At 38.2% G+C, this 12597-nt stretch overlaps 1 protein-coding gene across 1 annotated transcript; it reads left to right on the top strand.

Annotated features, from left to right (window-relative positions):
• The first annotated feature begins 11658 nt into the window (after window positions 1–11658).
• LOC112194696 lies at window positions 11659–12321 on the top strand. Its single transcript, XM_024334915.1, has one exon. It carries the CDS (start codon window positions 11659–11661, stop codon window positions 12319–12321), a length of 663 nt encoding a protein of 220 aa, XP_024190683.1.
• Window positions 12322–12597: the final 276 nt, after the last annotated feature.

The raw sequence follows: 12597 nt of genomic DNA, 5'->3' as shown, positions 1-12597 counted from the left end.
CACCAAACCCTGAGCTTATATTCGAGCGTACGACTACAAATAATGCCACTGCCCTCATATTGATGCGACGCCACATGGACAAATCACTCCGATTGGAGTACATGGTGATCAAGGATGCTAGAGAACTATGGGTTGCACTGGAAGAGCGTTTTGGTAATGTCCAGGATTCCCTCCTCCCTGACTTGAAGGTTCAATGGAGCAGACTACAATTCGCAGATTTCAAGAAAAGGTTGGTCAAATTTTTTTTTTTTTTTTTTTTTTTTTTTTTCAGATTTCAAAAAAGGTTGGTCAATCCTGGTCAAACCAGGAAAGGTTGGTCAAATCCTAGTCCAACTAGGAAAAGTTGGTTTAGACGATTTATTAATTGTCGAGATTTCGTAAAATTGTTCAATGGATTATTAACTGTCGAAATGTTGGAATCTAGGACTCCAGTTACTCAAGGAATGGAAGGTTCGCGACTCTCAGAATACATGAGAGAAAGCATCGGAATTCAGGTAGGGATTTAGGACTCTCCTCGTTTAGTTGTTTTCTTATATTGTGTTCAAATTCAAATGATGCATGTTTGGTGGTATGGTTTGGTTATGTTAAAAATACAATGCCTACCAACCAAATCGTGAGAAATGTGATGGCTTGAGAGCGGAAGGGGCACTGACTTCCTTGGGTTCGATTCCCTAAACCTCCGGAGGGTTAGCTATGTCGGTCGTCCGAGTATCTGCAATCACGGACTCGGTACGTGTGTGTAGCTAGGTAGTGGACGCTCTCGCTACGCTTACCTGGTGATAAATTAATTTGAGGTAAGGTCGTGTAGTGGTTCTATGGGACCGGCCATTAGGTAACACTTGGATTTGGCGCCGTATTTATTTAAAGCATCAGTTGAAAAACATTAAAGTTTGTCGTTCCCTTAAATATTTGGTTTCAGCATGTTTTCATACTGGAGCTCCAAACATTTATCTATTGATTTTCAAATCTAGTTGAGGTAGAGTTCCTGTTGAGCAGCGAGGACGAAAGCTCACCCCTACAACAGTGTGGATGCAGGTACTATGCACTGGTGACGGGACAATAGCGGACGGAGCTGGGTGTGCAGAACAAGTTCAGTAAATTACCGTGTGAATTTTATTTATTTAAAGCATCATGCATCGGTTTTCAAGTTGAAAAACATTAAAATTTGTCGTTCCCTTGAATATTTGGTTTCAACATGTTTTCATACTAGAGCTCCAAACATTTATCTGTTGATTTTCGAATCTAGTTGAGGTAGAGTTCCTGTTGAGCAGCGAGGATGAAAGCTCACCTCTACAACAGTGTGGATGCAGGTTCTGTGCACTGGCGATGGGACAATAGCGGACGGAGCTAGGTGTGCAGAACAAGTTCGGTAAATTATGGTGTGGATTTTATTCTAGATTCTATTTCTCGAACTTCGTGTTCCAAAATTTTTTGATATTTAGTCTCGAGTCAAATTTAGTTGAATTCTTCTTCATTGGGATTCGTACCTCGTGTTAGCCTTTATTCAAGTGCTGGACAAATGAAGTAGATTTAAGCAACTCAAGTTTTTCGCCTCAAAAATATTTGTAGCTTCCGCTGTGTTTGTACAAAACGTTTTTCAAACAAAATGCCTAGCGGCTCTCTAGGATGTAAATCGAGCGTTCGGTTTATATTTTAGAGACTTGCGGCACTGTAATGTGCTTAGGCTGGTGAGGTGCAGCTTGGGGCGTTACAGTTATCAAGGAATTTATTGGTATAATCTCCTCCTCCATCAGATTGAAGAATTTTGATTGAACTAGAAAATTGATTTTCAACAAAGGAATGAAATTTTATGAATATAGAGGCAACATCTGATTTATTGAAAAGTGGGAACATCCACATGTATCTTGTACAGTCATCGATGAAAGTTACAGAGTATCTGTGACCCTCTAAGGATTTGCATGGAGCTGGACCCAAAACATCACTATGAACCAGAAAAATTGTAATATCAAGAATAATTCTACATTTATTATCTTTGCATAACTTGTTGACAGAAATCAACTTTTGAGAATCTCATGCACATGCAACTCATTTTTAAGATGTAAAGTGTGAGATGAAGGAGTAATATTAGTTGAACCAATATGTTTAATTTGTAGACCATCACCATTGCCGACAATAATCCTATCATTATGCGCCTTTGAGTGAGGTTGTTCATATCGGAAGTGATATGATGTGTTGCACCGGTATCAAGGATCCAAGCATCAGCATCGAAGAAGTCATGTGGACTTTGAGTTGCCATAGCATGAAGTTTATGTGAAGTAGGAGCTCCTTGGTAAGCATAGTTAGCTCTGTGAACATAATCAAGAGCATCATGCCCCTTTTGACCACAAATTTGGCACTCTACCATACTTGTTCTGAGCATTGCCATTTCTGTATCGACAAGTAGTAGCTATGTGACCCTTTTTCTAGCAAATTTGGCATCCCATAATACTTCTATTATTCCAATGAGCTCCAAAAAATATGTTGTTGCTATTGTACCTCCCTCCATCATTATATCTTCCTCCTTCATTGTACCTTCCACCATCATTATATCTACTTCCATAGTTTCTTCCTTCATAGTATTTGTCATCATCATATCTGCCATTATTCCTGCTATATCGGTCACCATTGTATTTCCCTTTGCCACCATTGTTACTGCCTCTGAACCCTGCATTAAACCCATATCCTTGATAGGGGCATAAAATGCGACGATTATAATGGGAAATCCTTTACATTTTTCTTAGATATTTCCTTTAAAAAGTCGTCGTTTTAACTCTATTATCTTTTTAGGTACTTTGTGAATAAATTCAAGAGAAATAGGAGCTTTAATGGAGCAACGAAGGCATGAACCATGAAGTACTGATGCAAAGGACGAAATTTGATCATTCATTTGGCCGCAAATTACAAAGGAAGCTTACGGAAGTCGTTGTACAAAATAGTTGCTGCAAAGCTGAAAACTGAAAGTTCAAAATCAGCTTCTCGGATTGAGTTTTGGAGAGCTTTTCTTGAAACCTTTAGAGTGGAATCTTGCTAAAAGGGCTCGCATTTCTTAAATACATGATGTTGTACTACAAGATGAGTTGAAGGGGTGGCCAGAAACATCATCAAGGCAGCAGGAATTAATGCTCAAACTATACTTTCCGAGAAGGCAGAATCAGTAAGCTTTTCACGAAGCATTTTGGGAGATCTTTTCCAGCAACTTACATGGTGATTTTCTCAAAGATTATTGATTATTCTAGAAGACATGATGTAATAGAGCATAAAAGTCGAGAACCATCCAGAAACATAGCAATAGTAAGTCAATCCTAGTCCAAAAATGAAGCTTCAGAAGCAGAAATGAAATCCAAGTCAAATGAGGGGAACTTGGCTGTGAATCCTTTTTGAGCAGCTTTTCTGTACAGTTTTGGAAGGTTCGGGACACCACAATCATCAAGGAGAATTCTTAGAAGAATCCTACAAGATTATGGCAAGATTACCATGACTTGTAATTCCTTAAATTGTGCACCAATCAAAGGAAACCTCAAGCAACTAAGCAAGTAAATTACAAGCAGAGTTGAAGAAGGAAACTAGGGCAATGCATCCCCTATATAAAGAGCCTCTACAACATAATTAAACACCACACCCTTCTCCTTCTCTTATATCCCTCTTTCTTTTTCATCCACCACCATCTTTTTCTTCTTTTTCCTTTTATCTTTTTTTATTACCCTCAGTCTTATTTTGGTTTTTAAAACAATGTATAACTAAATTTCTTAGTTAGATGCGAGGTTTGAAGCACCTAGACATGTTTTTGACATTGTTTGATTCTTAGTTTTAAAATTGCTTTGTTATGAAAATTGAGTATTTGATTTCGCTTAATGGATAACTCTTGCATGTTTTAATGTACACATAGAATATTATGAGCATGTATGTGGGGTTAGAAATAAGTATTTTAATCTCCTACAAGGTTAATAATGCTTGCTTTATTGGTAGCAAAGTCTGTAGGACAATAGACCAAATCAAAAAATGAGAGTTGCATGCTAGTAGGCGTTCCACACTAGTATTGGATTCTTGTTTCGATCAAACTTCCACATATGCTTAATGCTTAGAATAAATTGTTGATAGGATAGTGTTCTATACCTTGACCGTTTGTTCTAAAGGCTTGGTAATGGTGAGGTCATCTTGCTTAAGTAATCAAAGGATCTGAAATAATAAGAACTTATGCCTACGTTCATGGTTTGTTCTTGACTGAAACATTTTTCATGACTTAGTAATTGAAACTAGATAATAAACTTGTCTTAAGCATGTTACGTGGTGGATTACCGAGTTCCTGACATCTTCATCATATCTTTTCAAACCCTAAAAATAGAATTTTTTTTCCTTATTTTCTTTTTATATTTATTAAATCTCAAAAAACCCTAAAAATATTGTTTTCATTTTAGGTTTCTTCTTCTCTTTTTATTTTGTCACTTCTTCCCCCATTCCAACATTTTTGCTTTTGTTTAATTAGTTAATTGTTTGTTTGTCTTGTGTGTTAGTTTAACTTAGTTTTGTTTTTGCATGATTAATTGTGTACCCTCAATCCCGGGACTCTAACGATCCCTACTTATTCTATACTACAATCTAACAATCTTGCAGGGTTAAATTGTGCGCTTGTTTTTAGCGTATCAATCCTTTGTTGGGCATATTACCATCAGAACTGGAATCAGTATCGTCTTCATTTTCATCATTGGGAGTTCGAGCATACTTCTTCTTCTGGGATGCAGTACATTTGGTCTTTGGTTGCTAAAATTTAGCTACCATTGCATTAAGAGTGGCAAACAAAGGTAGAGAGCACCTATTTTCTCTTTCAGCAACAAGAAGCTGTGCACGAAGTTCCTTAAGAGAGATTAGTGTCTCTCTTGCCCTTACCACGGTGTTTTTATCGTAACAAAATCAGCAGGCAGACCATTGAGAGTGACAACCACAATGCCTTCATCAGAAATTTTAGCTTCAAGTGAGGCAAGTTGGTTCCTAGCATGTTTAATTAAGAGAAAATATTTTTCCAGATTATCTCCACATTTTTGAATTGTTTGAAGATCAGCCGACAGGATCTGCCCAGGATTTCACCCCGAAATCCGAAGTGGCCCTGCAGGGCCCACTTTAGAAGAAATAATTCTACAAAAAATTTGGCGGAACTTCTCCTAAAAATGGAGTATCCAAAACCTGTAGAGAGACATCTACACTTCTAAACCATCCATCCTTATACTCCTGGAGCCACCATGCTCCCCAAATCTCAACATCTCCCATTTCAAAAGTATAAATCTCAACTTAATAACATTCATCCCACAGGTTATCAGAGCAATTCTAGAATAAAAGGTAAGTAAGCAAAACATGAATAAAATGGATACGCGTAAGTGGTGTTGTTGACTATGCCTCAACTCCATGTACGCCCGACCTCAACTAATCTAGCCTGCAAACTGGGCATTTGAAACCGAAGGGCCCAGGGGAAAAGTATTGAAAAACACATTAGAGTGAGTGGATAAAAATAAATGTTCAAGATAATTTAAATGAAGCAAACTTGAATACTTTCCCACTTATTTAAATTTATAAAACCTTGATGCATGCAACGTTCATAAAACATATTTCTTTAAACTCAAAATCTCGTGAAAACATACCAGCCCCGCTGGTTAAGAGAAATCGGACTAGCCCCGCTATGTAAAATATTATTTGGACCTAATATTATCTACATTAAGTAAATAACAAATTGATTAAGCTTATTACAATAAATAGGAAATATATGAATTATCTACCTAGACATCTAATGAGCTTTGGTATGTCACTCATATGATTAGGAATCCATTTTGATAATGATAAATATCTAATTAGTTGATATGATAAATTATAGCATATGTCAAATAACTCATTGGCTAGAATCAAAGATTCTTTTATTGGAAGACCTATCTAGCTTGTATATATAGGTGCTTGAAGTCCCTATTCACTGTGTGACAAAACATTCAGTCCTGCCCCATAGAGAGGAGTTAAACACATAGTTGAGTAGAAGATTTCTTGCGTGTGGCTGCTTGAAGTTTTGGAGCTCGGATTATTTGTGTTGAATAGCTGTGTTGCTGCTACTGCTTTTGAAGGAATGGCTGTTGTGCATGAAGCAGGTGATGCATCTCCTCTTGTTGTATTCTAGCTCATATTGTATTGATCATTTGGTTGTGTTTATGCATTTTGTGAAACGATCTTGGTTTGCTCATTAAGTTAACAAATGGTATCAGAGCTAAATTTCACAATTCATAAATCAGTTTTAGAAGATCAATTCATTGTATTTTGAACTAGAGTTTTGTGTTATGTTGAATTGCAAAATGTTTTGGGAAATTAGGGTTTTGGTTAACAGGCCAAGAAAAAAAAAATTAAAATCGGATAAAGATCGTTCTTGGGGAATACAAGTATTGGGAATTATTGCTTCCACTAAAATTGTTGCAGAATTGCAGTCGCAAAGGTTAGGCCTTCTGAGAACCATGTTTCGGTTCAAAGCTTTAATTCGTTTTCTGTTGAATTACAAGAACACTAGAAGCATTCCCGGCGTGCACCTATGTTACATCCCAAACCTTAATTTATCGGTTTACTAGTCATTTGGACGGTAAACGACAATTACTTTCACTTTTTACTCTGTTTCGATACTTTTAGTGGCCCTAAAAGTTGACTTTTCGTTCAGGTCAAAATTTGAGAAAATGGTCTTCATGAAAGTTGTAGAGGATGTTAAACCGAGAGTGTGCATATGTGGTACGTAAAAATCGGAGTTCGTATACGAAAGTTATGGCCAAAATACTAAAGTTACTGTTTATGGTAAGTTTCTATAAATAGCCGAGTTACTGTGGTAAGTTTCCATTTTCGGAAACTTACCGAGCTCTCTCTCTTCTCTCTCCCCGATTCTGTCATCCTCTCCGACCTCTTCACCTTCTTCTGGCCATAACTTCTTCATCCGGCGACGGATTTTGACGTATAAGATGTCGTTGGAAAGCTCTCTTCCCTCTCTTCATTTCTATGGCGCTTTGGTGATTGATTCTGGACTGTGGAGGGTGCAGCAACCAGAAGAAGAGGCCAGTCACTGTAGCAGATCGGGATTTCCATCAATTTCCGGTGATTCCGGCCGTCTCCGGCCACCAAACTGGCGTCGAAGGTTCGGTTTTTGTCAAGGATCATTTCACCCCTATCCTTGAGCCACGATTTGCAGTGTGGAGGTCGAATCGACAATTTCAAGTTCTAGGGTTCTTGGGTTTTTCTGGAAAAATTTCACTGGCCAAATTGGAGCCCTTCAAGGTAAAATTGGAACTTGTTGTAGTTGTGAAAAATGTTGGGTGTGTTGAGTAGGTGGTTCTGCCAAAATTTGGTGGCCATCGAAGGTGGTGGCCGCCGGCACGTGGGGCCCACGCGCTGCCACTGTTGGTGGAGCGTGGAGGCGTGTAGGGTTGTGTTTTAATTCCAGTTTTTAGCCCATTAAATTGTAGAAATGTTGAAGAGCTTGTATGTGAAGTTTGGTGAATTTTGGAGGAGTTTGGAATTGTTTGTGATTTTCCGAAGTTCGGAGTTTTGTGATTGAATTGTGGGAAATTCCGGCCGTCGGATTTCCCTCATTTTCGTTGTGGAATATGTAAAATGAGGAATTGGTGTTGTGGGTGTGATTTGGGTTGAATTTGAGAAGTAATGGAGATAGGGATGTTCGAGGTTTCGTTTAGGTTCGTAATTATTTATTCGGATTGTCATTTACGGAAATATAATTGTGTACAGGACGATGTCGCGAGCTACGGCTAGATGAAAGAACTCGTTTGCATGGTCGCCCAATAGTACTGTGAGTGGACCTTTGCTTTTAAATATGGATGCATGCAAATGTTTTTCCCGAATTAATTATTTAATTATTTAATCCATGTTATTATATTTTGCTTTCGGGAAATTATTGTTGATTTGTCTTGATTTGTTTTGGGAAATGAATTAGTGACTTAAATTATTGTTTTAATTTATCGAGCATATTAAACGGATTTAAATATTTTTATTACTATGTCAATTGGATTTTCGAATTGAAGTTGTTATGCTCGATTTTGAATTTGTGATTTATGTTAAATTTCGTTGAAGTAATTTTCCGAGGTGATTTCTGGAATTAAGTATCTTTCTATTCATTGATTTGAGATTTTTGGAAAGATTTTCGAAATGGGGTTTCGATGAAGTTATTTCTTATTTATTTATTCGACTTTCGGTTTTGGCATTGGGAATGTCTGGATGATGATCTAATTATTCTTTTAGCGTGTGGGACACGCTGTTGAATTATGCGACTTTTTACGGGAATTTCCGGGTATGGTTGGGAATCGTACCCGTGTTTTCTTTATTTGCGGGACTTATGGGGAAGCCTTATAGATTTACTGGATTTGAATGGTTTTTACCCGCCATACATGGGTCGTCATTTAGTTCTCCTCCTCACGTGGGTGTAGTCGAGCCTTATTAGTACTCCTCCCTGCTTACTATGTGTTCGCGGGTGAGTCGAGCAGAGCATGGGATGCTCCAGAGTGTGGGACACTCCGACCCAAGCCTGGGAGGCTCCCTTCTTTCGTATGGTGATACTTCTTCCCCATATCTTATTGTGCTTGACTAGCGGGGCTAGTCTTATCTTCTTGAGAAACGAGATTTCGGTTTATCGTTTTGAAATTCTTGGATTTAAAGCTAAATGTGTTTTCTTATGGTTGCATGCATCAGATTTTTAAGAGATTAAATGTGGGAAAGTATGAAATCCTTTTTCTTTTAAATTGTTTATTTTTGTCCACTCACTCTAACGTTTTTCGTCTACTTTCCCCTGGGCCTTTCGGTTTCAAATGCCCAGTTTGCAGGCGTTAGTAGTTGAGATCGGGCATACATGGCTGTAGACACCAAAAATTTAATGAAAATAAATTCATTAAATAATTCGGTCACCACTTGAAATTATGACCGAACAGATTTAGTCAGCATGTGGGTCCCACAAATTGTTCACGTGGCCTGTGAGTCAGCAAAATCACTCAGACTCAGAGAATGACACTTGGCGATACATGAAAGGCTCGACGGCAATAAATGAATTTGCTCCGGCTAAATCAATTGATATTAAAGCGGATCAATCAAATCAATTGATTCCGAATAAAATCAAGCATTAAATCTCGTCTGCTGATTAGATATCAATTTATTTAAATTGATAATCAAGACGCAAATCAGCCATCAAATTAATTGGCTAATTCCTTAATAGTCATAATTAAATCAGTTAATTAAAGCTGATTGATTTGATTATGCTATTAATGAAAATACAATTAAAATCAGCCATCAAATTGATTGGCTAATTCCTTAATAGTCGTGATTAAATCAGTTAATTAAGGTTGATTGATTTGATTATGTTATTAAGGAAAATGCAGTTAATTACGTGTCATCAAGGCATTCCAAATTGAGAGATACGCCGACACTATAAATACCCCCTCTCAAATCAAGAGAAGGACTGGAGCCGGAGAGAAATCACTCCCAAAGTTCATAAGTCTTCAAGTGCGTGAAGAGCCTTCAAGCTGCCAAATAGCCGGTTCATCACCAACCTCAAGTCAAAGCACTCGTCACGTGTCAACCCTCGTGGCCATCATACGACTCAAGATCAAGCGTCAATCGCCCTTGAGCCAAGTACACCATCGAGGACGACGACAGACAGAGGGACGCAAGCAGACGGAAGAAACCTCTCCAAAGCTCAGAAGTCTCCCAAGCTCGTGAAGAACCATCAAGCTGCCAAATAGCCGGTCTCTTCACCTCGCTGACTTCAGACAAGCAGGGGAAATCACCTACAAGCTCGGAAGTCGTCAAACACGCGGAGGATCAACAAGCACCAAACACACGTGCTGATTCATCCACCATCAAAAGCCATACTCCCCACGTGACACTGCTCGTGGTTCAAATCTGATCAAGTTCAAGCCTCTACAGCCCCTTGATCATCCGTCGTCTTCAAGTTGTCTTCAACAAAGTAAATCCTCTACAAGTTCTTCATCAAGCTCGTGGAGAATCAACAAGCACCGAACACACGTGCTGGTTCATCCCCTACCAAAGCCGAAGAACAATCATCACGTGACACCACTCGTGGCCTAAATCCGATCAAGATCAAGCTTCTACAGCCCTTGATCAATCATCTTCCTCAAATCGTCAACATAGCAGGAGGTCCACATTGCAACCGTTTGATTCAAGATCAAGTGCTCGCCACCCTTGGATTAAATCAACGTCAGAGATCGAATAAGAGGAGAATCTTGTGAAAGAGCATCTACAGAGATTGTAACCCGCAAATTCATTAATAAAAATATATTATTTTGTACACGTGTCCTTCTTTCATTCGTTGCAGGATTTTTCGTGTGTACAATGGCATTTGAGGCATAGTTGTCACTATTTCCGCAGTGTAGGATCCCTTGATCCTTTCCTCTTCTTTTTATATCCCTGTGTATAGTAGTATTGCTCTGATAACCTTTGGGATTAGTATTGTTGAGTTTTGTGTTTTGTGAAAATGGAGTTGTTGGTAATTGGGAGCAGGGTGGCTCTAGGAGTATAAGGTTGATTTTCTTGAAGTGTTTTTGTGTGTTTTACAGGTTTTTGGGTAGTCCATTTTAGGGGTGACTCTGTCGAATTTTTGGTAGAGCTATCCCTAAGGTGGGCCCCACAGGGCCACCTCGGATTTCAGGGTAAAATTTAGGGCGGGTCCTGTCAACCTAGGCTAGAGTAGATGGTGACCGGATGAAATTTAAGTTTAGGTGTGCTTGTGTCTCTGAATTGAATTGAGTTGAATTGAAACGAATTTTGTGCTTTCTCTGTGATTGCTTATGGATGGCTGTGCTTAATATTTTCCATTCTGCTAACATATATATGTGATTGAACAATGATTATATGATAAATTGATGAATGTTTGAGTTAAGAAGTTCACTGTCTCCCTGTAAATGTTGTCATATTTTCATTGAGAAAATTGCAGATTGAGTAAAGTTTGTTTTCAAGTGCCTTGATGTCTTGAATTGAATTTAGTTAAACTTTATTTAGGTTACAGGTTGTTGCAAATAAAAATAGGCATGTTGCACAAAGCAATTTCTGTTGTTATTTGCCTTTGATCATTAAGATAAAAATGGAAACTTGTGTTAATTGTTTTCAAACTGTGCTTCCTTGTGTCTTCCAAAGAAGTGTTAATATAGCATAGTTTGTGACAAACAGCTTCACACATGATTTTGAATTCATATTTTGATACTTAAAGACTCTTCTACTGTCATAAGATGTTGATTGTCTTTTTGGATAACTTGAGTTCTCTAATTATGGGGTGAAGATTTAGAAACTTAAGTACATTATGTCTACTGCTACAAAAGTGTTGCCTAATGTGAAATTCAAATTTGGGGTATTTTCATTGACATAGTATCTTGTGGTACTTGTTGCCATTATGGTTGATATTTTGTTTTGGTGTTTTATGTGTTTTTTGAACTGCTTTTGGAACTAACACATAAATCTGTAGAAATATTGCTAAATTGAAACTTTGTATTTTTTGAGTTTTGAAACTGAAACTTACAAAATTTTTCTTTTTGACTTTGCTCATTAGGAAGTATTTACATGAACCTCAACAATGTTTTGATGCTCACTGGAACAAACTTTAGAGCCTAGAGAGATTCGGTAGAGCGTTATATAATGATGCATGAGAATATAGACCTAGTCTTTCATGAGGATGAACCTGAGGCATTAACTAAAGATAGTTCAGCTGAGGAGGTTAAGACATTTAAAGCCTGGCACAGGTCAAAGAGAATGGCCAAGAACACCATTAGGAACACTATGTCTGACACTGTAAGAGGTAGTGTAGAAGAACCTAACTTGGCTACTGACTATATGGAGGCCTTTGAGAGAAAATTTAAAGAGAGTGAGAAAGCAGAGGCTGCAAAATTGTATAAGGCTTTCCATGAGCTAAAGTATGAAGGATTTGGGGGAGTTAGAGAGCACATAATGAAGCTGATCCACATTAATGCTAGGCTCAGGGAGTTACTGATGGGAGTGAATGATAGCCAAGTGGTGCATGTTGCACTGCATTCTTTGCCAAATACCTTCAGTGGGCTTAGAACAAGCTACAATGCTCTAAAGGGTACATGGACCATAGATGAGCTCATATCTATCTGTGCTGATGAAGAAGATAGAATTAAGAAAGAGAGAGAGCCTGCAACCTCTGTGAACCTGGTGGAAAAGCTAAAGAAAAAGAAGAACAAGCTTAAGGTCACCAAAACCATCACTAAGCCATCTGGAAACACTGCAGCACCTAACACCACCAACGCTTTAAGTTCAAGTGCTACTTTTGTAAGAAAGTAGGACATATGAAGAAGAACTGCTTAGGTTTTAAGGCTTGGTTGGTGAAGAAGTGTAAGAATTTCTTAAGTACTTCATAAACTTTTTCTTTAGAAATTAATTTTGTCAATATTGAACCTCACACTTATTGGTTAGATTCTGGCTCACCCTTGCATATTACGAATTCTTTACAGGGATTCACAAAGAAGAGGGCACCAAGAAGTGAGGAAACCAATGTCTGCGTGGGAAATGGCATGAGGGTTGCAGTGAAGGCTATAGGAACCTTAAGACTAGATCTAG

This window comes from Rosa chinensis, chromosome 3, assembly GCF_002994745.2.
Source record: "Rosa chinensis cultivar Old Blush chromosome 3, RchiOBHm-V2, whole genome shotgun sequence".
Lineage (NCBI taxonomy): Eukaryota > Viridiplantae > Streptophyta > Magnoliopsida > Rosales > Rosaceae > Rosa > Rosa chinensis.
The sequence above is the reverse complement of the archived record's forward strand: the minus strand, read 5'-3'. Positions and strand labels throughout refer to the sequence as shown.